Source organism: Erythrolamprus reginae, chromosome 1 (assembly GCF_031021105.1).
Source record: "Erythrolamprus reginae isolate rEryReg1 chromosome 1, rEryReg1.hap1, whole genome shotgun sequence".
In the NCBI taxonomy this organism is placed as follows: Eukaryota; Metazoa; Chordata; class Lepidosauria; order Squamata; family Dipsadidae; genus Erythrolamprus; species Erythrolamprus reginae.
The window spans coordinates 180,774,919-180,799,538 of record NC_091950.1 but is presented as its reverse complement, the minus strand read 5'-3'; the positions used below and the strand labels follow the sequence as shown (position 1 = coordinate 180,799,538).

The 24,620-nt window shown below is 44.5% G+C and overlaps 1 protein-coding gene across 6 annotated transcripts in view; it reads left to right on the top strand.

The window, feature by feature from the left end:
• ACVR1 (activin A receptor type 1) overlaps nucleotides 1-24,620 on the top strand; it is a 115,921-nt gene that overhangs the window by 67,017 nt on the left and 24,284 nt on the right. For 4 of the 6 annotated variants that reach the window (XM_070731552.1, XM_070731549.1, XM_070731551.1 and 1 more), the window contains 3 exons: nucleotides 13,303-13,551; nucleotides 14,784-15,001; nucleotides 17,841-17,921. In XM_070731552.1, the coding sequence (XP_070587653.1) occupies nucleotides 13,303-13,551; nucleotides 14,784-15,001; nucleotides 17,841-17,921 (548 nt within the window). The remainder of the gene's footprint in view (nucleotides 1-13,302; nucleotides 13,552-14,783; nucleotides 15,002-17,840; nucleotides 17,922-24,620) is intronic. The other 2 variants (XM_070731554.1, XM_070731553.1) reach the window with 1 other exon arrangement.

Here is a 24,620-nt window from a genome sequence, read left to right as displayed (position 1 = left end):
GGGTCCCTGGCGGCCTATATCCGGGCGTTTCCCATCCACATTTTATGTTATCTTGATGATATTTTGATTCATGGGAACTCCCTAGAGAAAGTGAAAACAGACCTTTCTGTCACCATGTCAGTCCTTCAGGACCATGGATTTTCCATCAACTTTGATAAAAGCCACCTCCAACCTTCCACATCCATTTCTCACCTGGGATCCATTATTGATTCAGAATCCTCCCAGGTTTTTCTCTCTCCCGAGAGAAAACTCAGTATAGTGGAGTTAATTTCTAACATTTTATCTAATTCTTCAGTTTCCATAGTCACTCTATCTTCCCTTTTGGGGAAGATGGTGTCATGCATAGGCATCATTCCCTGGGCTCGCCTTCATGCTAGGGAACTCCAGTGGCTCCTGTTACCTTTTCAGAGATCAGGGCACAGCAACTCAAATCGACGCATTGTCATCCCACTGAGTGTTCGCAGATCCTTCAAGTGGTGGAAGTCTCCGGCCATGGACAGAGGATCCCCGTTCAGGTGCCCGGATCAATTTGTCATCACCACAGATGCCAGTCTATCGGGATGGGGCGCCCACGCCCAGGGGATGATAGCCCAGGGCACGTGGTCCCCGGAGGAAGCTTCCAGGCCAATCAATTGGCTAGAGTTAAGAGCCGTTTCCCTGGCTCTGAAGCATTTCTCTCCTCGCATTCCCAACCGGCACGTTCTCATTCTCACCGACAACATTGCCACGAAAAGCCATATTTGCAGACAGGGGGGCACGAGATCCAAGGCTCTCATGAGGGAGGCCCTCAAGTTGGGCCTTTGGGCGGAAAAACATCTCCAGTCGCTCCTAGCCGATCACATCTCGGGGAGTCTCAACGTCCAGGCGGATTGGCTATCCCGGGCAACGATAGACCCAGGAGAGTGGAACCTCCATCAAGACCTGTTCCATCAAATCACCCTCAGATTCGGCCTACCAATCCTGGATCTCTTCGCGACCAATGCGAACGCCCAACTCCCTCGCTTCTATTCCAGATTTCCATCCCCGGGAGCGGAAGCAATCAATGCCCTCCGGAGTCCATGGCCTCCAGGCCTACTCTACGCATTTCCTCCAATTCCAATCCTCCCGGACGTGATTCACAAGGTCCTCACCGAGAGGGCCCGAGTAATCCTAATCGCCCCTCACTGGCCCCGCCGGCCCTGGTTCGCGGATCTCCAACAGCTGTCCGTCCAGGACCCTTGGCGACTCCCCGTTTCGGGGGATATGCTGCGGCAGGGGGCCTCTTTCCATCCAGACCCGGAGTGGTTCCACCTCACCGCCTGGCTGTTATCAGGAGAGATTTAGAACTGCGTGGTCATGACCCCGATTCAGTGGAGGTCATTTTAAAGGCCAGAAGGGGTTCGACCAATCGAATCTACGACCACACGTGGTCCAAGTTTCACCAGTGGTGTCTACAGGAAGGTCTCTCCCCTCTGTGCATCCCCATACACAGAATAATTTCCTTCCTTATGCAAGGCTTCCATAAAGGACTTTCCACCAGCACCCTCCGGCGTCATCTGGCAGCCATTTCATCTGTCCTAGGGGGTCCCCGCAGACAGCCTCTCCGATCCTTCCCTGAAGTTCAGGAATTCCTCAAGGGCATAGCCAACCTCAGACCTTCCAAGGTCCACAGGTACCCATCCTGGGATTTGCCACGGGTTCTCCATTCCCTCACGCAGGCACCATACGAACCCCTAAAATCGGCGTCCCTCAGGTACCTATCCTTTAAGGTAGCATTCCTGGTGGCTATTACCTCTGCCCGACGCATTTCGGAGCTGGCTGCCCTCTCAATCAGGCAGGACCTTTGTCAATTCCATCAGGACAAGGTAGTCTTGCGACTGGACCCCACCTTCTTACCCAAGGTCAGTTCCATGTTCCACAGATCTCAGGATATTGTCCTACCTTCCTTCTGCCTCCAACGAGACCATCCCTTGGCAATTAGATGGCACACCCTGGATCTCACCAGAGCGCTGAGAATCTATATCCAACGCACAGGACCCTTTCGGAGGTCAGAAGCACTTTTTGTAGCCTATCATCCCAGAGTCATGGGGGCCAAAGTGTCTTCAACAGTAATAGGCCGTTGGATCAGAGGGACTATATCTAAGGCCTATGAGTCGGCCTCCCTCTCAGTTCCAAGGAACATCACAGCGCATTCCACCAGGAGCGCAGCCACCTCGGCCGCTTGGGCGACTCAAGCCCCGTTGGAGGAGGTCTGCAAAGCAGCCACTTGGGCCTCGCCAAATTCCTTCATCAGGCACTACAAGATTGATTCTTACGCTTCAGCGGACGCTGCCTTCGGCAGAAGGGTACTCCAATCCGTTATCTCACACGATAGCAAGCTAATCCCACCCTAGGGACCATCTATTGGGTATGTCCCATGTGACTGCTGGACCCGCTCCTTCAGTACGGAGAATAGGCGTTGATTGCTTACCTGAACGCCTCTTCTCGTACGGTGAGCGGGTACAGCAGTCACTTCCCGCCCTTGTATGTGTCTTCTTTACCTTTCTATATCTTTCTTCCTCTAACAATGAGAGTTGAACACTACAGAGCTTCACAACTGAGCCTAGTCTATGGATTCGCGAATTCTGGGGAAGGGGCGGATCCGGCAAGCTTTTTTAATACTAGGCTCAGTTCCACCGGATTGGACATGAGCAACCCATGTGACTGCTGTACCCGCTCACCGTACGAGAAGAGGCGTTCAGGTAAGCAATCAACGCCTAGTTTCTGAAGACTGGCAAAGGGATATGGAAAATTCAGTGGTAGTGTGAGAAAGTTATATTTATGAAGCCAAATTATTAGCTTGGTCAGAGAGTTACAAATTCAAAAAAGTTGTGGAATAAGTCAAATATGCCTATGAACATCCAGAAAAGAGGCACAAAGCTGACAAGGCAACTTTGCATATTAGTTCCCTTTATATCAGTGATGGCGAACTTTTTTTCCCTCGGGTGCCGAAAGAGCATGTACACATGCTATCATGCATGCGTGAGTGCCCGCACCCATAACTCAATGCCTGGGAAGTGCGAAAACAGCTTCCCCAGGCCCCTGGAGGTCCTCTGGAGGCCAGAAACGGCCTGTTTCCCAACTTCTGATGGGCTCAGTAGCCTCATGTTTCACCCTCCCCAGGCTCCAAAGGCTTCCCTGGAGCCACGGGAGGGTAAAAAATGCCCCCCGATGCTCTCTGAAAGCCAAAAACGCCCTCCCAGAGCTTCTGTGCAAGCCAAAAACCAGCTGATCAGCACATACATGCACATTGGAGCTGAGCTAGGGCAACTCCCACAGAGTTGGCCTTCTCCGGGTCCCGTCAACTAAACAATGTCGTTTGGCGGGACCCAGGGGAAGAGCCTTCTCTGCCCCGACCCTTTGGAATCAACTCCCCCAGATATCAGAGTTGCCCCCACCCTCCTAGCCTTTCGTAAGCTCCTTAAAACCCACCTCTGTCGTCAGGCATGGGGAATTGACATGTTCCTTCCCCCTAGGCTTATAAAATTTGTGTATGGTATGCTAGTGTGTATGATTGGTTTTTAACTTGTGGTGTTCTTAAAATTAATTTAATATTGGATTTGTCTTGTATTGCTGTTGCTGTGAGCCGCCCCGAGTCTGCGGAGAGGGGCGGCATACAAATCTGATTAAACTAAACTAAACTAAACTAACGGCTCGTGTGCCAGCAGGTATGGCTCTGCGTGCCACTTGTGGTTCACCATCACTGCTTTATATGAGATTGCGGGTTGTGAGTCCCTTCTTATGAGGTTGGACCTAGGGATACAGGTTGACTTGTTGCTCACGTACCTGCCTCCCAGCTGCATGTCAACAGCCCTGCCTGTGCTGCTTGAGGAGTTAGCCAGGTTGGCGGTGGAGTCCCCTAGACTTATTGTCTTGAGGGATTTTAACCTGCTGTCAGTCGGTGAACCCTCAGGGTTGGCGCAGGGGTTCATGGCCACCATGGCAACCATGACCTGACCCAAGTTGTTCAACCCATGAGAGGGGACAGTTGAGTAATGATCAGATATTAAGGGGCTTAGAAACGTTGTCATTGTCATGGTCAGATAATTTTCTACTGTGGCTTGATTTTAAGGCTCCAATCCTTCCCCGCAGGGAGGTGGAACCGATTAGGAGGTTCCGCCCCAGATGCCTGATGGATCCAGAAGGTTTTCAAAGGGCGCTTGGGGTTTTGCCAGATTCACTTGTCCACAGTTTGGCGGAGTCGCTTGCTGCAGCCTGGAATATGGCTGCGACGGAGGCTCTAGACAGAATTGTGCCTTTGCAACTTCTCTCTGGCAACAGACCCTGGAGGTCTCCTTGGTTTACCGAGGAGCTCCCGGGGAATGAAACGCCAGAAGAGAACTCTAGAGAAGCACTGGAGGAAGACCAGATCTGAATCTGACCGAACACTTGTAAAAGCTCATATTGAGATTTACAAAGTGGCAATCAGGTCGACAAGGCGTGCATACAATGTTGGCCTGATTGCGTCTGCAGAATCTCGCCTGGCCGCTCTGTTTAGGTTGACTCGCTCCCTTCTTAATCAGAGAGGAGTTGGGGAAACCTTGCAGGGTAGTGCGAAGGCTTTTAATAAATTTTTCACAAACAAAATCGCTCAGATCCGGACTGACCTTGACTCCAATTGGAGTGCAGAGTCGACTGACAACGAGTCAGTCGAGGTGACAGGGGCCCGTCTTAGTCCATCTGTTTGGAGCGAGTTTGACCTGGTGACACCTGATGAAGTGGACAAGGCCATTGGAGCTGTGAGTTCCGCCACCTGCTTGTTGGACCCGTGTCCCTTCTGGCTGCCTCCCTCCCTCCTTGGAGTTGGAGCGCCACCACCTTCTCAACAACCTTCCCCATAAAGGGAAGGTTGGAGACTGAACAATAGTTGTTAAGAATGGCTGGGTCCAGGGAAGGCTTCTTGAGGAGCGGGTGCACAAGTGCCTCCTTGTAAGGAGCCGGAAAGGACCCCCTCCCCAGAGAAGCGTTGACAATCTCCTGGACCCAGCTCTGTGTCACCTACCTGCTGGACGAAACCAGCCAAGAGGGACACGGATCCAGTAAACAGGTGGCGGAACTCACAGCTCCAGTGGCCTTGTCCACTTCATCAGTTGTCACCAGATCAAACTCTTCCCAGACAGATGGACAAGTACGAGCCCCAGTCACCTCCACTGATTCATTGTCAGTCGACTCTGTTAGCCAATCGGAGTCGAGGTCCGCCCGGATCCGAGCGACTTTATCAGTGAAAAATGTGTTAAGTCCTCGGCACTACTCTGCAAGGGCTCCCCAACTCTCCCCTGATTAAGAAGGGAGTGGGTCACCCTAAACAGAGCGGCCAGGCGAGATTCCGCTGATGCAATCAAGGCGGCATGATACGTGCATCTTGCCACCTTGAACACCACTTATGTCTTAATAAACGCTCTTACAGATATTCGATCGGATTCAGACTTACTCTTCCTCCATCGCTTCTCTAGACGTGTCTTCTGACATTTCAACTCATTGAACCATGGAGCTCTACGGGGTCTAGCACCACGGAGAGGTCGCAACGGCGCAATCCGGTCAAGAGCCTCCGCTGCAGCCTTGTTCCAGGCCTCAGCAAGAGATTCTGCCGAACTGTGGACGAGTGCATCTGGAATAACCCGAAGCGCCCTCTGAATGCCCTCTGGGTCCATCAGACGTCTGGGGCAGAACCACCTAGTTGGTTCCGCCTCCCTGCGGGGAAGGATTGGAGCCAGGAAGTCAAGCCGCAATAGAAAATGGTCTGACCATGACAAAGGCAACACTTCTAAGTCCCTTAGTCTCACACCATTACTCAATTGCTCAGAGAGGAATACCATGTCGGGTGTGTGCCCCCCCTCGTGAGTCGGACCCTGTATTACTTGTGTCAGGTCCATGGCTGTCATGGTGGCCATGAACTCCTGCGCTCGCCCAGAGGTTTCGCCGAGCGATGGCAGGTTAAAGTTCCCCAAGACAATGAGTCTGGGGAACCTCACCGCCAACCCAGCTACCTCCTCGAGCAGCACAGGCAGAGCTGGGAGGCAGGTACGTGAGCAACAAGCCCACCGGAAGCCCTAAGTTCAACTTCACAAGTAGGGACTCACAACCCGCAATCTCTGGAGCAACGAGTCTACGCAAGCAAAGGTTCTCCCTGGCTATAATAGCCACTCCTCCCCCCCTTCCCTGGGGTCGAGGCTGATGCAGTACCTGGAACCCAGCTGGGCAAATTTCAGAGAGAGGAACTCCTCCCTCTGGGCCCAGCCAGGTTTCAGTCACACATGCCAAGTCGGCCTCCTCATCCAGGATTAATCCCGGATGAGGAGAGATTTATTTACCACCGACCAGGCATTGAGTTGCAGCAGCCTGAGCCCAGGGCCAGAATTACACTCGATACCAGTATCCTGAGTTGAGCTGAAGGAACCGGAATGTGGGATCGCTATTAAACAACGATCCCTCATTCCCCTGGAACGGCTAGTTCTGTGGCTCCCGCCATATCTGCCTCTCCCCAGCAGCACTGTGATATTTCGGCCCTCTGCCACCCCAGAGATAAGTGCCCCCTCTCCTCCTGCCTGTCTAACGCCAGGTGGGCCAAATGTATCATACATATCATTCCCATTCAACTCATACATTCCTTCCATCCATCCGATGAAAGCCTTAAGTATGATTGCTGAATGTTTGGTTAATAAGTTATATTTTTTTGGTTAATCTTCTCTTTTAATTGTTTTTAAATTGTAGTATTAATTGGATCATATTATTGTTCTGTTTTTATATGCTGTGAGCCACGCCGAGTCCTCGGAGAGGGGCGGCATACAAATCCAATTAAATAATTAAATAAATAAATAAACAAACAAACAAATAAATATCTTTCCAAAGTTCACCTTGATTTTTCTATACAAACATAATGAAATGCAACAATGGTAATAGAGCCATGATTTACATTACTGAAATCTGAAACAAATAAATATCTTTCCAAAGTTCACCTTGATTTTTCTATACAAACATAATGAAATGCAACAATGGTAATAGAGCCATGATTTACATTACTGAAATCTGAAATCCACTGAAACGATCAGAATAACCATTTATACCCTCAAATAGGGTAAGAAATTAGGGGAATGATGTGATGTCAAGGTAATGTAAAATATATTATATTAATAGAATCAAATAGACTTTTTGGAATACCCATCAATTCCACTGTAAAAACTGCTTACAGTTAAAAAAAAATACAGGCAACCCTCCTGGAAAGTGTTAAAAATATTTAAACCTGTGAATTGCTAAACCAGATCTGGAGTGCTAGCTGTTCCTGATGTTGCTGAGCAGCAACATCCAGAAGCCACAGCAAGAGGGACCAGGAGTTGCTGTAGTTCAGCTACAGCGAGATGTAGCAAGTTCCCCATTCTTGTGCTTAAAAAGTAACAGGAGTCCAGAAAATGAAGGGGCTTGCATGATTTACACATATAAAGCAATTTCTTAGGTGTATGAACATGTCATGGAAATGTTCCTATAAAAAAAATATATCAAAATTTCTTGATACCAAAGAAGAGAATATTTGTAGCTCAGGGTTGTTCTGGGCACTCTCTAAGCGTGGTTCTTTTCTTGCAAACATTTCATTACCTAACTAGATAATATTGTCAGTGCTAGAAGGGAATGTGGCTGACCATTCCCTTCTCTCTTCTAGCAAACCCCACTCCGCTGTAGTATTGATGATGTTATCTAGTTGGATAATGAAATGTCTGCAAGAAAACAACCAAGTTTATACAGTAACAAGGACCTCCACATTATCTGAATCATTAGAAAGATATTAAAGACTGAAAAAAATGTAATTTGTTGCCTCTGCCCTATAAACTTTTAAAAAGCTTATTTGTTAAGATGGGTGGCATCCTCAGAGAGGTAGAGCAGAGAAGAATCCGTTTCCCTGTAAGGAATGCTTGTTCATATTTTCTGGGGGAGGGCGGGGGGAGTGGAATGGGAAAGACCATAAAATATTACTAAAATTGGTTTTGTTTGGACATCCATAAGTTAGCTAAACTCTTTTTGTGGGGATAGTCTTCCAAATGAAGAAATCAAGTAAGATGAAAAACAATGAATAGCTCAATACTAGCATCAAAGTGATAAGTATCAGAAAAGATAATAATGCAGAATTATTTCAGATTTGGGGGGGGGGGTAATTAAGCAGTGCTTCAGGGGGCAAAATGTATATTCTGAGCCTTGATTAGTCCTTCTGTGGTTATTTTTTCCGACAATTACTGCTTTCAGTATCTGATAACCTGCAGGATAAATCCAGAATACATTTTTGTTGTTGTTTTACCACTACAATGTTAGTGATTACTTCCATTTACAGTATTAACATTTCTGTGTTCCACCTTTCTTAATAAGGAGACGTAAAGACGTGCTACATTTTGTCAGATTCAGCAGTATATTGCTCCATTAAAAATATCTTTTAAAGCTTCATTCTAATCAATAACTCCATAATTATTGGCTGGGAAAAAGCAATGCTCCTAAATATAATATACCAAACATTTTTTTTTATCAATAAGCCAACTTGTAATAACAAATTATGCAAAGCAATGAGGTTTTATATCTGTGAAATGTGCTAAACGTATCAGGTTTATTTCCATTTGTTCCTCCATAAAGACTTCCAGATATTCTCCCCACACCCAGCTCCAGCATTTCTTGAAATTTTACATCTCTGCTGAAGGGGAGGTGTTGGCATCCCGTAAACTCAGCCTTTTTAATAGGGGAGAGAAAGATTTCAATATTCATATCAAAGCCCCCTCACCAGATGGTACAGCCAGGATTTGTTGGCCCTCAGGCTACTCTGGCGGTATCTTAAGGGTTATCTGGTTGCATTTGTGCAAGTGGTGGCCTATGTGCCTGCAGGTTGCACAAATGGAGCTTCACATATGAACACGAGCACCTGCCGCTTGTCTGGTGCAGGGGTTGGGGGCCTCTGATTTAAAGAAAACAAATAGGTTTAGATTTTTTGAAGTAGTTCTCCTTGTAAGTCGTGTCCAACTCTAAGGAGTCGTGGTCACTTCTGATTCACAGCTGAAGATCCAGTGTTGTCTGAAGATGTTTCTGTGGTCATGTGATTGGCATGACTAAGCTCTGAAGGTGCACAGAACGCTGTTAACCCACCCACTGAAGGGGTGCCTACTTACTTGCAATTACCTGCTATTGAACTGCTAGGTGGGCAGGAGTTGGGGCAAGTAAGGGGAGTTCACTCCATCATGTGGTATGTGGGCCTTGAACTGTTGACCTTGTGGTCAACAAGTCTAGCGTCTTTAACAGCTTGGCCACCATTGCCCCCAGGTTTGGATTAAGGAGGGAAATTTCTGCAGGCTCAGAAGTCATGTCAGTCTTTGCTTGGCTTAGAAACTTTGCCAGACTCCCAACACTGGACCTTAATGGAAAAGGTAAAGGATTTAAACCCTTAAACTCCCAAACTTCTGAAAAACTCAAAAATTTGCTGCAAAATCTATGCACCCTAGATCTCAGTGAACTTCATTCATTTTAATGTTCATTCAGCATGATTCACTCCAGCGAATCCTTGGGTTATGAATGTAATTGTCAGGCTCCATTACATTTGTAATTCGAGGACCACCTTGTTAATGTATGAGCAGAGTAATCCTTGTTTACCAAGGTTGTGCACATACAGAAACATTTAGATTGAGATTAGTTGTGAATAACTACTCAGCCACACACTGATATACTGACTTGAATTAAAGTTTATTTTGAGAAATAACATATTCAGATAAACAGTCTAAAGTCATATACATAATAAGTCAGAATAACAATCCAAATATTACCAAGTACAAAGTCAGTTGTTTTTGTCATAATAAACAAAGATATCAGATTTTAGCCAATAATACATAACTGCAATACCGAGAGATTGCAGAGAAAATGCAGAGCAAACCTAACAGTGAGTAGCCATTAACAGTGAGTAGCCAGGCAAAGAGAAACAGAGAAACAGAGAGGGTGACTCAGAGAAATAAGGTATGAACTCTAGCTCCCTCTTGTGGAGGTCTGCAACACCTGCAGCCAATATATTGCCAACCCAACAGTTATGGACAGAGTCTTAACATACCTGTACTCCAATAGAGAATATTTGTAGCTCAAGGTTGAAATATGGAGTCCTTGGCACTCTCTAAGCTTGGTTGTTTGCTTGCAGATGTTTCATTGCCCAACTCCTAGTTGGATAACAAAATGTCTACAAGCAAACAACCAAGTTCCGAGAACACCAAGGCCCCCAAATTTGATTGTTTATTGACAACTCAGATTTGTTTTGAAGTTGTTTAAAATACTAAGTATGGAATCACAGTCAGGAAATAAAACATGTGCCAGAACTGAAAATTGGGGTCCATGCCATGAATTATTTTTAGATGCTGTTTTATGTAATTAGCTCTGTTTTTGCTTCATAACCATATGTTCTTTTTCCTCAAGTTTAAAACTGTATAGCTTTGATTATATATAAATACACAGACATGCATAGATATTGATGCAGATAGTGTAAGTTTCTATTGCTTTGCCAACAAGGCACCTTGCAGAATAAATTTCACTGTTTCCAAACGTAGCTTAGCACTCATTTGATAAAAATATAATTTTGCTAATTACCAATTAGTTTCAATCTGTACATAACGCAACTCCTGCATATCTCCAGAACATCAGATGTATAGGTTCATTGAGTGATCAATGGAACACTTCTAAGGCACAGGATCCATACTTACATTCCTGTTCCCTCTGTCCCTCTTCCCCAAAGATCTGAAAGCACTATTTCATGGGACAATTTCTCTTCCCTTCCCTTCTCCCCTCCCCTTCTCTTCCCCTCTCTCTTCTCCACTTCCCCTTCCCCCTCCTCTCTCACACAAAAGTAGGTGTTTTTTTTCAGCAGATGCCCAGAAGGCTGGGATTCTCAAGAAGTCAGCATATTTTGGTTGTCACAAAAGATGATCAAATGATTGTTTGGCAGCATTGTTTTATTTTTAGACCTACTTGGGAGGTATTTATTTCATGTTCTGCTTCATATGCCAAGTACTGTTGTCTTTCCTTGACAATGATGTATGTAAGTGAGTGGATAAGGAGTGTCATTTAGGGCTACGTCTTGCATGTTTTGTGCCCTATTCCAAGGGTGCCAGGTGGATGCATTCTGTCTTCTCCATGCTGTTTGCTTGATTATATTTAGATGAATTTAATTCCTTCCTCCTGATATGAATGTTTGTGTGTGTGTTTGCTTTTAATAATGGGTTTTTTAGTGTTTTTAAATTATTAGATTTGTTTTTTACACTGTTCTTGTTATTGTTGTGAGCCACCCCGAGTCTACGGAGAGGGGCGGCATACAAATCTAATAAATAATAATAATAATAATAATAATAATAATAATAATAATAATAATGGAGAGAGAGAGAGAAAAATGAGAGACGGGTGCGCCCCCCCCCCAAGACTGGCTCGGCTCCTCTGGCCTCTGCCTCCAGCAGCGTTTGTAAACACAACCCTTCCTGCGAGGAAAAGGAGACGAGCCTCAATCCCTGCCTCGCCACCTCCTCGCTGACAGTAATGGCAAATTGACATAGGCAGAGCCCAGAGGAGCTGAGCAGAGTCCCGTTGGGGGGGGGGTGCGCACCCGCCTCTCGCTTTTCTCTCTCCCTACCAAAAGAGTGCCTGCCGCAAAAAGAGCGGCTCTCGGCATGTCCCCCTCTTTTCCCGGAAAGTAATTGGGGTGGCTTATTGGGGGGGGAGAGTATATTTCAGCGCATGCGCTGTAAAGTTTAATTGGCCTTATCATGTGGACATGTATTATTTTCAGGGAAACATGGTACATGAATAATTAGATATGCATTCCCTTTACTATAGGTTTCCAGTAAAATCTCCAGTAAAAATATTTCTGGTTTTAAGTAAATGTGTTGTTTTATTATCTTTTCCATCCGCTTATGTATTTTTATCCAGTATTTTTTTGCTTCTACGCCTGTCTACCACATATGATAATAAGACCCAGATACCAACATTTAACTGACTTATTTTATAGTAGACATCCATATATATATATATATATATATATATATATATATATATATATATATATATATAATGTATGTATGTATGTATGTATGTATGTATGTATGTATGTATGTATGTATATAACTGGATGTCTACTATAAAATATACTATATATATGGCCGAAATGGTGCCATCCTAGTCTCCCTTAATTTTAAAATTTCAGCAAAAAAACATGTGACATATATGTATGTATGTATGCATGTATATTATTCACATACAATATGATGGGATCAGATTTGGCATATGCTTGGAGTATTGTTTAAACATAGACAATTGTGATTTATGATCAAACATTAAAATGAATTTTAGACATTAGGCCTAATAAGATGGGACATTTTGCTTTTGCATCAGGAAAATTGAAAGAATTTGTACGATATTCCCTTGCCTATTGATATTTTACTGTTACTGAATTCTATACCTTTGATGGAAAATCTGAAGCAAAGAAATCTAGCAAGCAATAGATACCTCTCCTTAGTTGTCCTTGACCACATGTCATATTATACCATGGTATGATTAAGGATAGCTTGTTGAGTAAACCTCAGTTGACCATGAGTTCAAGTCCTGCATTAGCCATGAAAGCCAGCTGGGTGACTTTGGTCCGGTGACTCTCTCTCAATCAACCGGCCTCCCAGAATTATTGTTTTGGGGAAAATGGGAAGAGGAAGATGTGTTGGATATGTCTTGTGTTATTCGTAAAAACAAATAAACGAATAAAAATAAATGCATTGGGTTTACACATATATTAAATTCTGAACAGTGGTTTGCAAACCTCTAGCTGACCTCCTAGCTCATGCTGAGCCAAAGCCAAGCAAAGCAAAGCACATTTTGGCGTAACATGGTGTCTGTTTAATTTAACCCTAAAATGTGAACTCCACAGAGCATACACAAATGCTGAACAGTTTGCATTTTCATGGAATTCTAATGCTCTACACCCAAAGGTGGGCTGCTATGGTGGAACGGTGATGTGTGCTCGCCCCTGTGGCTCTGAGTGCTAGCGGAGTCCAGCGCAATTACGCTACTGCAGCTGGGCGCAGGTGCAGTAGTGTAATTGCGCTGGACTCCCCTAGCACTCAGAGCCACAGGGGCGAGCACACCATTCCACCTTAGCAGCCCACCTCTGCCTATACCTGAACCAAGGGGGAGAAATGGATTCTGCAAAATGTCCACAAAACTGATGATATGGCTTGATGAAATGATTCAGAGTGTACGCAGGCAGGTGGCTTCATAAAATGGTCCGTTTCCTCTTCTCTACAGACGACAAGCTAAAATACGAATGTGTGTGTGAAGGCACATCGTGTGTGAACGGAGTCCGCTGCAGAGGACATAGGTGCTTCTCCTCCTTGAGCATCAATAATGGACAAAGAGTTTATCAGAAGGGCTGCTTCCAAGTTTATGAGCAGGGGAAGATGACATGCAAAACTCCTCCGTCCTCAGATCAAGCTGTGGAATGCTGTCAAGGGGACCTGTGCAACCTCAACATCACGGCAGAGCTACCAACGAAAGGTGAGACTTTTTTGCTCCATTGTTAAAGAGACCTCAGAGAGGGAAACCTCTTTCCTGTTTAGTCTTTCATTGTTCGTTCAACAACCTTCATAGGAGATCCAAGATCTGCATGCTTGCTCAGAGCACAAATGAGTTTGGGCAGCGTTCCTGCTTCCTGCCCACACAAGGCTGATAAGGAGGATTTTAAAAAAAACAACCACAAGCCTTTGCTATAAATGGCTTGTGAATGGTCACAACCCCTAATTTACATATATTGATGAGTAATGCTGAGTTGCAAATTTAGAACACAATCACATGTGTTTATTGAGAGCAATAAACAACTGGAGCAGAAACAAGGTAGCTTCATCTATGATATTTTTAAATTATTGTTTGTTGATCAAACAAAAAACAAAAAAAAATATAGAAGCCACTTTTTTCTATCAAGAAAAGGAAAGTTGCCCACCTCTTGATTTGAGTAAAAGCTTCAAGCGTCTAAGCAGGAGCCTGGTGATCAGCATAACTGACAAGGAAGACTTTGATCTTATAATGGATGTTGTTACAAACTCCAGGATTAGCAGAATATCTAGAGAGAATGACTTTGTACTTTTCGTTTGCTTGCTTGCTTTATTTTCTCACTGATAGTACTGTAACTCCTCATTGCACCAGGTTTGCCACTACTGTATGTGAATTTGAGTATTCATGGGGAATTTTTGTACATCACTTTGCCCTCTACTGTCAAAACCCAGAGTACCCTTTTCCAGAGAGCAACAGGAAAACAACATATGGTTTTTATTTCTCCTTTCTCAGTGTTCTTCCATTGCAAGGGGAGACATCTGCGCTTGGGCTCCCCTTCTTCTTTTTAATCTTGTTCTTAGATATGGAGTGACAAACTTAATTTCATTGAAGGCCACATTGGGGTTGTGTTTGACCTTGGCGGGGGCATGGCTAGCTCAATGTCAATAGTATCAGGGTGCCTGTGCTGGTCCAAGCGCTCTGCCAGTGAAAACGGGCTACTGAGCTGTCTTTTTGGCTGTGACGGCTGTCTGCAACCGTCTGCCAGGGAAAGAGGCACAGTGGGCCAGATCTAAGCACCCCGTGGGTCAGATCCAGCCTTTGCTGTTTCTAGGGTGGCCCTATGGGCCAGATATAAGCACCCCGTGGTTTGACACCCCGTCTTACACCATGTTTCTCAAAAGCCATCTCCATCAAGCTTTCGCCTAATCATATTTTTGGTGTTGTTTCTCTTTGTGAAGGGCATCCATCTCAAGGGGAAGCCGGAGGTTACACCATGGAAATGCTTGTCATTTTCATACTGGCTCCCATTATGGTGCTGATCGTATTTACGGCAGCAACAGTGCTGATCGTCAGAAAGATTCGGCAGCGCCGTATGGAAAGGCTGAATTCAAGGGACGCAGAATATGGCACAATTGAAGGGCTCATAGCCTCAAATGTTGGCGACAACACATTGGCAGTAAGTAATCCTTGTCTTGTGATCTTTTGCTAAGCATCTAATAACACTCCTACATTTTTCTTTCTAATCGGATTGCCTGAAATGTGATTTGTACAATACAGAGCGCTCTTTCATATTGCCTGTACAGAACAGTGTCAGAACCAAACACAGGAAAGCTGTCAAGATGGAGGAAGATTTGGGGGAGACAGATGGATTCCTCATTAAGTAGTTCTTGCTCAAGCCTAACATCAAGGGCTATTCCAAGGGCTATATTGGCACTGCCCTGCATGACTTAGAAGAAAAACAGGTTCTTACTTATGAACCCGTTTTCCAAGTATACCCACTCTTCCCTAAGTGAGAACCTCAGTTAGCAACCATTTATAAATACCATGGTGATAAAGGATTCATTTTCCAACCAAAGTTGCACATTTACAGCCAAATTGACAGCAACACACATTACAGTGTGATTAATGCTAGTGTAGCTGTATGAGAAAACTTTATCTAAATAAGTAAAAAGAATAAGATAGATAGATAGATAGATAGATAGATAGATAGATAGATAGATAGATAGATAGATAGATAGATAGATGATAGATGATAGATGATAGATGATAGATAGATAGATTGATAGATAGATAGATAGATAGATAGATAGATGATAGATAGATTGATAGATAGATAGATAGATAGATAGATAGATAGATAGATAGATAAATAGATTAATAGTTAGATAGAATAAAAATAGAAAAATAAATAAAAAATCAGTAGCGAACACATGCACACACACCATGTTCACTTGTCGACCATTTAGCTTAATGACTTGGTCAGTAAATGAGGAGTGTACATAGAGTTAAAAGCTGCCTAAGGGAAGTAGTACAACTTTCACTGATTGGGATTGTACAGTTAATACAGATTATAAGTCTGGGTTAATGGTATATAGCAGTGATGGCAAATCTTTTTTTCCTCAGGTGCCGAAAGAGTAGTTATTGGCACTATTGCACACGTGTGAGTGCCCACACCCATAATTCAATCCTTGGGGTGGGTAAAAACAGCTACTGCTGCCCTCTGGAGCCCGGAAATGGCCTGTTTCCCAACTTCTGATGGGCCCAGTAGGTTTGTGTTTTACCCTCCCCAGGCTCCAAAAACACCCTCCCTCATCCCCTCAGTGGCTCGCTGGAAGCCAAAAATACCCTCCCAGAGCCTCTGTGCAAGCCCAAAATCAGCTGGCCAGCATACACATGCACGCTGGAGCTGACCAAGGCAGCAGCTTGTGTGCCAGCAGATATGGCTCTGCATGCCACCTGTGGCACCCATGCCATAGGTTCACCATCACTGGTATATAGCCTTGTTTTAAAATAAATAAATAAAATCATAGCGCGCTTTAATGGGATAACACAGTACCTATAGGATGCAGAGGCAAACTTTCAATTTCCGCAGCACCCCAAGCCACAAGCTGTCAAATCTAATTGAGCCTGGCTATTGGGTTGACCCAAACCGGCCTGCATTTGGGATTGCAACAAGGACTCTATCGTGAAATAATGACGGTGGTGGTGGTGGAAGTGTCATTAGAACTGATGGAAAGTCTATGAAAACAATTTAATTAATTTTGATTGTTCTCTGGTTGCCCTTGGAGCTCCATGTGGGAATTAGAAAGAATCATCTACGAAAGCAAGGAAATAAAACTGATATTGTTGGTACAGTCTTGGTTCAATTGAAAAACACTTGGGTTTTTACATGCTTGTATTAGATATGTGGCCTATGTCTTTTTGAACTATGAACCTGTGTGCTGCCTGTGGGAACAACACCTGTGACATGCCAGGTAGAGTTTGGCCTACAGGAGGATATTTGCTCTTTTTTATTGAGGGTGGGGAGGAGCAAAAAAATCTGCAGCTATTTACATAACTCCCTGGAAAGCCTCCAACATGTTACTTTAAAGCACCCTTCAAGCTGGGCCACTTGGACACAAGAGTGGGTGAAACCAACATTGCATATTTGGTTATAAATGGAAAAAGAAAGCTCTCTAGGTCTTGGTGAAATGCCTTTTCTGGATTTTGTCTTAATATTTTTTATATTGCAAAGGGTGAGGAGTCTGTTACAAATCTCCAGATTATGTCAGTCCCAACAATAATCAGAGTGGCCGGCATTGATATTATTGCCAAATACCAATGCCCACCACTCTGATTTATAGTTGGGACTGACATAATCTGGGGATTTGTAACAGACTCCTCCCCCCACCTCTTGCAATATAAGAAATATTAAAAGAAAACCCAGAAAAGGCATTTCACCAAAACCTTCAGGGTGCTCACCCTGATATAGGATAATGAAGGATAGATCCATTGCAATCGGGTGGGTTCCTCCTAGTTTGGATTGGTTCACCTGAACTGGTAGTGGCCTGCTGGTGACATCAGTGACATCACTAAGGGATTGGTCAATGCTGGTCCATGGGCGCCGCCATCTTTTTTTATTATTTATTTTATTTTGCTTTATTTTTGATTTTTTTTTTTCCTTTTTGGGCATGCACAGAAGCCGAGTTCCGGCACTTTGCATGCGGTTGCTATCTTTCTTTCGGCATTGTTTGATGCCGTTTTTTAAATTTTTCATTACTGCACATGCGTGCAAAGCATGCGCATGCCCACGCGGCACAGGAGAGAGGGAACAAATGGGTAGCGAGATAAGTTGGGAACCCACCCCTGATTGCAACTGTTATTTTGTTATACAATATTTTTGAGAAACATGTTGGATTTTTGGCTACTGAAAGGAATTGCGGATGAAGGAAAATTAGAATTTCTAGTGACTTTGCTTTTTTTCATTGCTTTACCCTCCCTCTTGATTTGGCTTACCTTCCAAAACTTCCCATCAGGTGGCTCCATTCCGCTTCGACTGTCTCTTCAAGCCAAGCTTCGCTACGGAAAAAAACCCTGCAATGAAAGACAACAATACAGTTAGTAATTCCAAGCAGGTTCAATCCTTGCTCCCCCTTTCCACCCACCCCCACCTTCCCTTCCCTCCAGGGATTTTTGTTTTGGGGGCTGTATTTGGGTGCGGGGAATTTAAGCGCCGACTTCACTCGATACACTGAGCGCAGCACAACCAAAAGGCTCCTGCCTTTTTGGCGAAAATGCAATTGAACATTATTAGAGATACGCAGTTTGACACTCACTCTCTCTTCCCCCTCAACACTGTCTTCTACAATAGCACTGCGCGCAGGGCTAATTTTTCTTCTTAAGTTGGCTTCGTATAAGCTCTGTTTACCTCACGGAGATCGCACGAGCACTCCCGTTGGCGCCAGCCCTGCAAGCCCCGAACGCAACATTATAGCATCACTTGGCAACGCTAATTTGACCTGGGCCCAATCCATATCCTGGAAGCTTGCTCAGGTGGGCCCAGACTTCCTGCGCTCCTCTCACAGTAAATTTCTCTAGCTTGCTTGGGGCGAAGAGGAGATCTGTTTATTAGGCCTCTATTGGGGATTGCCAGCCCAGAGATTATCTTCTTTCTTCCCTCATGGCAAACAGAGAGCCTAGTCAGGATCCCTCGGAGGAGTCCTCGGAGAGGGGCGGCATACAAATCTAATAAATAATAATAATAATAATCATCATCATCATCATCTCTCGGGTGGGAAACACAGCAAAAAAACTAATAGGCTCACAGATGAGAATGAGGCTAGAGAATCACCCTCACATTCCAATAGAGCTCAAGATTCTACCACGGCCTCCTTCAGAGCCACTATATAAGCTGAGAAAAGGTGAGATAAGACTTTACAAAAAATATTTGAGCGCTCTGCCAAGCGCCAGAAGGTTTCGTCTGTAAACACAAGGAAGGCCCCACCTCCTCAGGAAACCCAGTCAGAAACTGGGGGAAATCATCTGACATTGGATGATCCCAATTGGTCCAGATCTCAGCCTAACCTTTGGGATGATTCAGAACCTTCTAGACTTTTAGGTTCCCCCCAACCCAGTGGGGAATGAGATCAGACTTTACCCCAGATTCCTTCCCAATCCTTTCCTCTGGATCAGTCTAATTTCCAGACAATGATAATAGCTGCTCTTCAACAGGCAATTAAAGCAAGCATGCAATCTTTCACACTTCCAACAACTTCTACATCTGCTTCATCTCAGGCCAAGTCTAAACCAAAAGTAGCTTCCACCACTTCTAGGATGCAGGCCCGACTCCTGATGAATCCTCAGAGGAGGAAGGAGAGGAAGGAGAACCAATCAGAGAGGCTTCTTTTCTAGACCTATCTGAAGATGAGGAAACTTCGTCTGACCTACCAGCTCCATCTTCTCTATTCCCACCAGAATTATTCAAGTCTTTACTATTCAAAGCAAAGGTGGCAGTGGGCCTTGATGTTCCCCCTCCTTCAAACTCATCTATCGATAAGAATGCAGATCCACTGTTCTTGGAGTCCAAACAGGAGATGGATGTATTGCGGGTCCCATCCTTCCTCCAAAGACAAACATTTCTTTAGTGTTGCCACCAAGCTTACTGATTTTCTCAGTTCCGTCAGTGGATGAAGCAATCAAGGCTCTCCACTCCATGGCGGCAGTACCTCGGGATGCAGTAGAACTAATGAAATCAGATTATTGTAGACTGGAGCAGATGCTAAAGAAGGCATACCAAGTTACAGCGTAGTCCATCAAGGCCTCCTCTACATTGTCATTCTTTGTGAGGACCACCTGGATCTGGCTCCACCAGATATAAGATCACATTCCATCCAACAACCTGAGAACTCAGCAGAATTTAAACAAAATATTTGCCGCTGTTCAATTTCTTGCAGATGCTATGCTCCAGACCTCCTGCTTCTGTACGAAGGCAATTGCCTCTTCCTTAGTGGCCAGGTGACTGCACTGACGCCACCAGTGGCAAGTATGCTCCCACCGCAAATGGCACCTCGCCATGGGTCCCATCAAGGGCAAGGCCCTCTTCGGCGAGATACTGGACCCACTCCTCATGGAGTCTGCAGACAAATGGAAGATACTTCCTCAGGTTACTAGATGGGGCACTGCGAGATCTACGTCATCTTACCGCAGGCCCTTTTGACAGAGTGACCACAGTTTTTACTCCCACCAAACTCCAGGTCAGTATTTCCCCTGCTCAAGGGCTCAGACAGACAGGGGTGTGGGGGGGTGGGGCAGGAGAAGGCAATTTCATGGCCAGCCCACAGGGGGTGCTGCTTTCAGGACTTTCAAACACTCTAGATGGTAGTGACCCTGAAATTCCTACTGGGGGACAGTTTCTACCCAGCCTGGCAATCCAGCACACAGGATTTTTGGGTCCTCTCTACAATCCATTTCGGCTTGTCTTTAAATTTTATCTCCATTCCCCCAAGCTCCTTTGTTGTCTGCCCAGCTCCCGGGACTCCCTCTAAAGGTGGCACAGTGGGTAGGGTGCAGTACTGCAGGCCACTAAAGCTGACTGCTAGATCTCAAATCTCATCACCGGCTCAGGTTGACTCAGCCTTCCATCCTTCCGAGGTGGGTAAAATGAGGACTCAGATTGTGGGGGCAATATGCTGGCTCTGTTAAAAAGTGCTATTGCTAACATGTTGAAGGCCGCCCTGAGTCTAAGGACAAGGGTGGCATTAAAAAAATTGAATAAATAAATGTCACTTGATGGATCAAGCGATCTTCCACCTGCTTTCCATCAGGGTGATTCATTGAGTTCCTGTCTGGGAGCAAGGATCAGGGTTCTACTTGATCTTGTTTGTAGTCCCTAAGGCCTCGGGGGAATGGAGAGCCATCCTGGACTTAAATTGTTTGAATTTCTACACTAAATACAGGTATTTTAAAATGTATTCCCTAGCCTCAATTTTGGCATCACTTCACAGGGATGGTTACATTGCCTCCTGGGATCTTATTTAGGCTTACCTCCACATTCTTATTTTAAAACACCATAGATGTTTTCTCCACTTCTATTACAACGGAGAACATTTCCAATACAGGTCCATGCCCTTTGGATTCTCCTCAGTCCCCAGAGTTTTTACTAAAATGTTAGCGGTTCTCATGGCTCACAACAGGTCAATTCCGATTCATATACAATGCTAAATTAGATGATATTCTAGTTCATGCCCCCTCCAAAGAGCAGGCAGTCGCTCATCTCCAAATTGCTATGGACTTACTTGAACACCATGGTTTTTGCATTAATTTGGTCAAAAGCCAGTTGTCCCCTTTCAGTTCCATTTTGCATTTGGGAGGCCACATTGACTATACTCAGTGCAGGTTCTTTCTCTCTCAAGACAGGCAGGATAGTATCCATCAGTTAGTTAGTGAGGTTCAGAGAAGGAAAAGAGTCCTTATACCTCAATTGGCTACCCAACTAGGAAAGATGATTTTCTGCATAGGGATCACCCCTTGGGCCCACCTTTATTCAAGGGACCTTCACTTCAGTGGCTACTCTTACCTCTACAGAAATCCAGATGAAGCAACTCTCCTCGCAAGATTCTGATTCCAAATCAAGTACTTTGATTCCTCTCATGGTGGCGTTCTTCAGCCATCTTCAGGGGCTCACTCTTCAAAATTCCTCAGCAGTGAACCGTGACAACAGATACCAGCCTATCGGGCTGGGGGGCTCACAGTCCAAGTCTCCAACATTCAACACCCTGTCATTCACAGGTATCCTATGTGGGACCTGCCTCCTGTTCTGTCCTCCATAACCAAGGCTCCATACGAACCACTTAAAGAGAATCTCAGAGTTCTTCATCAGAGATGATTTATGCATCTTCCATATGGACATGGTTATATTACGTTTGCACCCGGCCTTCTTACCGAAGGTGATTCTACCTACCATCAGACACAGGAGTTGGTGCTGCCATCATTCTGTTCTGGTCCCGTGCACCAGCTTGATCACAGATGGCATACCCTGGACATGAGGAGATCAGATCAGAAGCTCTCTTTGTTGCGCTCCACCCTCGCTCCCTTGGAACAAAGGTTTTGTCTATTACTGTTGGACGCTCGATCATGGGTACAATCTCCAAAGCCTACGAATTAGCGTCTCTTCAACCACCAGCTGGCATAACTGTGCATTCCACCTGCAGTGATGTCACTTTGGCGGCTTGGGCTACACAAGTGCCATTGAATGAAGTTTGTCGAGCAGCCACCTGGTCCTCTCCTAATTCATTCATAAAACAATACAAAATTGATACTTAAGCATCTGCCGATGAAAGCATTTGATTGTAGGGTTTTCCAAAAGGTGGTGGAACATGATTTGTGATCTTGCTATACAAAATTCCCACCCTATTGGGACACCTAGCTTTGGTATGTCCCACGTGAATACTGTCTCCACCCCCAGGATGGAGAATAGGTGTTGGAAACATACCTGATATGCCTCTTCTCATCTGTGATGGAGACAGTATTCATTTCCCTCCCTATTCGTGTTTCTCTTTTTTTTTTGGGGGGGGGGGGTGTCTGTTGTCTCCTTTCTTTTTCCTTTTTCTGTGTTTTCTTTCCCGGTCAGGAGTTTGTTTTTTGATAGCCAATAAAAGTCAAGTCAAGTCTTCGAATTTGCAAAATCTGGGGAAGCAAGGCGTATCCAGCTGTGTGCAAAAAGATTTGACTTGGTCCTTCGTTCTGATAGGCCGAGGACAACCCACGTGAATACTGTATGATAAGAGGTGTATCAGGTATGTTTCCAATGCCTAGTCTGTGATGGAGCCCAATATATTTTACTTCCAGATGAATCAGCTATAGTCATCATGAAAGGCCTAGTGGAGAAGAAAGGTCATCGCTGAAATTCACCAATGATGTGGGGAGGGGAGGGGCCAGGCACCATGGTGGGATGGGAGTTTTCCGCGCTCCGTGGGAACCCAAAATTCCCATCACCTGGAGGTGTGTGGTTCCTATGGAACTGACCCCAGAACTGCCCTGAAGGGGCGGGGTGAAGAGGAACACCGTCAGGATGTGTCCGGGGTCAGCATACCCCGCAGGCATCTGACACAGAGCCCTTGACCGATGGTGGTGAAAGTTGGCTTAGGAACAAGTTTCTCCAGCCGTTTTAGCCACAGTGGCCACGCAACACAAAAATGGATTGTCTTCTTTGATGGACATCATCTGGAGAGCGAAAACTTAAGCACTGTGCAGGAGAGACGGAGGTGGTGGAATTGTAATAAGGTTGGTGATTTTTGCTGATAGAAGTGACTTTTAAAGCAACTTAAAACTTAAAGGGGAAAGAACAAACGGACCGGAAATAAAATGGTGGCTGTAATAGCAAATGGAGATGAGAGATTTAAAACAACAAAAAAAGAACTAACTGAAGCATCAGACTATTAGATATTGTAATAAGAACTGAATTGAAAACAAGCGGGGGGGGGACTTTTTAGAGAAGGTGGACTTACCTTTTACTGGAAAAGAAAAGGGAAAAAATCAAACCAGAAGAAACAAAGTGCCATCTGAGGGGTGGAGGAATCGAGGTTGTGGAATTTTCTATGCTGGACGATTTGAAACTGTGGGCATAGTTCCCTCTAAGCTGAGCAGTGAGCAATCGCTCACTTAAAAATCATCATCAACTCAGAGTTTTCCAAACCTGCCCAGAAGCCGAGAGGGAAAGAGTGAGAGGGAAGGAGAGAGAGAGGAAGAGAGGAAGAGAGAGAAACAGATAGAAAAAAGAGAGGAAGGAAAAGAGAAAGAAAAAGAATGGGAGTAAGGAAGAGAGAAAGAAAATCAAAATCTAGTTTGAAACTAGCTCAACTATTTAAGTGGCATTTTGATATGGATAGAGTTGCCCTATTATGAGCTCACTGTTATAGACACACAGTACAGTATTTTATTTTGAAATTCTCTGAGGCAAAACAGGGTGGGTTTTTATTTGTTTGTTTGTTTGTTTGTTTATTATTTCTGTGCCGCCCAGTCCCGAAGGGACTGCCGCTCAGACACTATACTTTTCCGCCCTCCCCCCCAAAAAAAAATTAGAGGGAACACTGACTGTGGGTTTATAAATTCTGGTGTCATACTGAATGCAGATTTATTAACTGGACTATATTAAAATTGTGTTGAAACTGTGTAACTGGCCATTGAGATTTGATAAACATGGAAGAAATTGAACAGGTGGAAATAATAGAAATCTTTATTGACTTATTAAATGACTCAAAAACAAGATGGGGGATAGAAACAAAAGTACTGGCTAGAAGTTTAATCTAAGCATAACTAAATGAAATCCGAAAGGAATTAAAAACAAAAGAGAAGATTATAGAAGGGGAAGTTACAGAAGGAACCTCTGAGATATGTGAGAAAGAAGGAGAGACTGTTGGAAATAAAATAAAATCTATGGACTATTGTAATGAATTTTTAAAAGATGATGAATATCATGATGACCATGATTTTGAAAGTAATGAACATATTGATAATAATTATGAATTTATTGAATGTATTGAAAATAGTAGTGAAGGGGGAAAAGTAGATAGTAAAAAGGGGGGGACTGATAACTTTGCCAACAAGGAACAAAGAAGTTTAGTAGGAGTGTGAAGAGGAATAGGAGAAAAGAATAGTCAGAGAGATAAAAAGAGCAGAAAAATAGACAAAAAAAGGAAAAGAACAGGAAAAGAAAGAAGATAAGAAGTTAAGGTTATGGGAATGCAGAAAATTCAAATATAAAAGACAGTGTTGAAAAATTAAAAGAAAATGAATGAAGAGGGTTAATATACTATGGA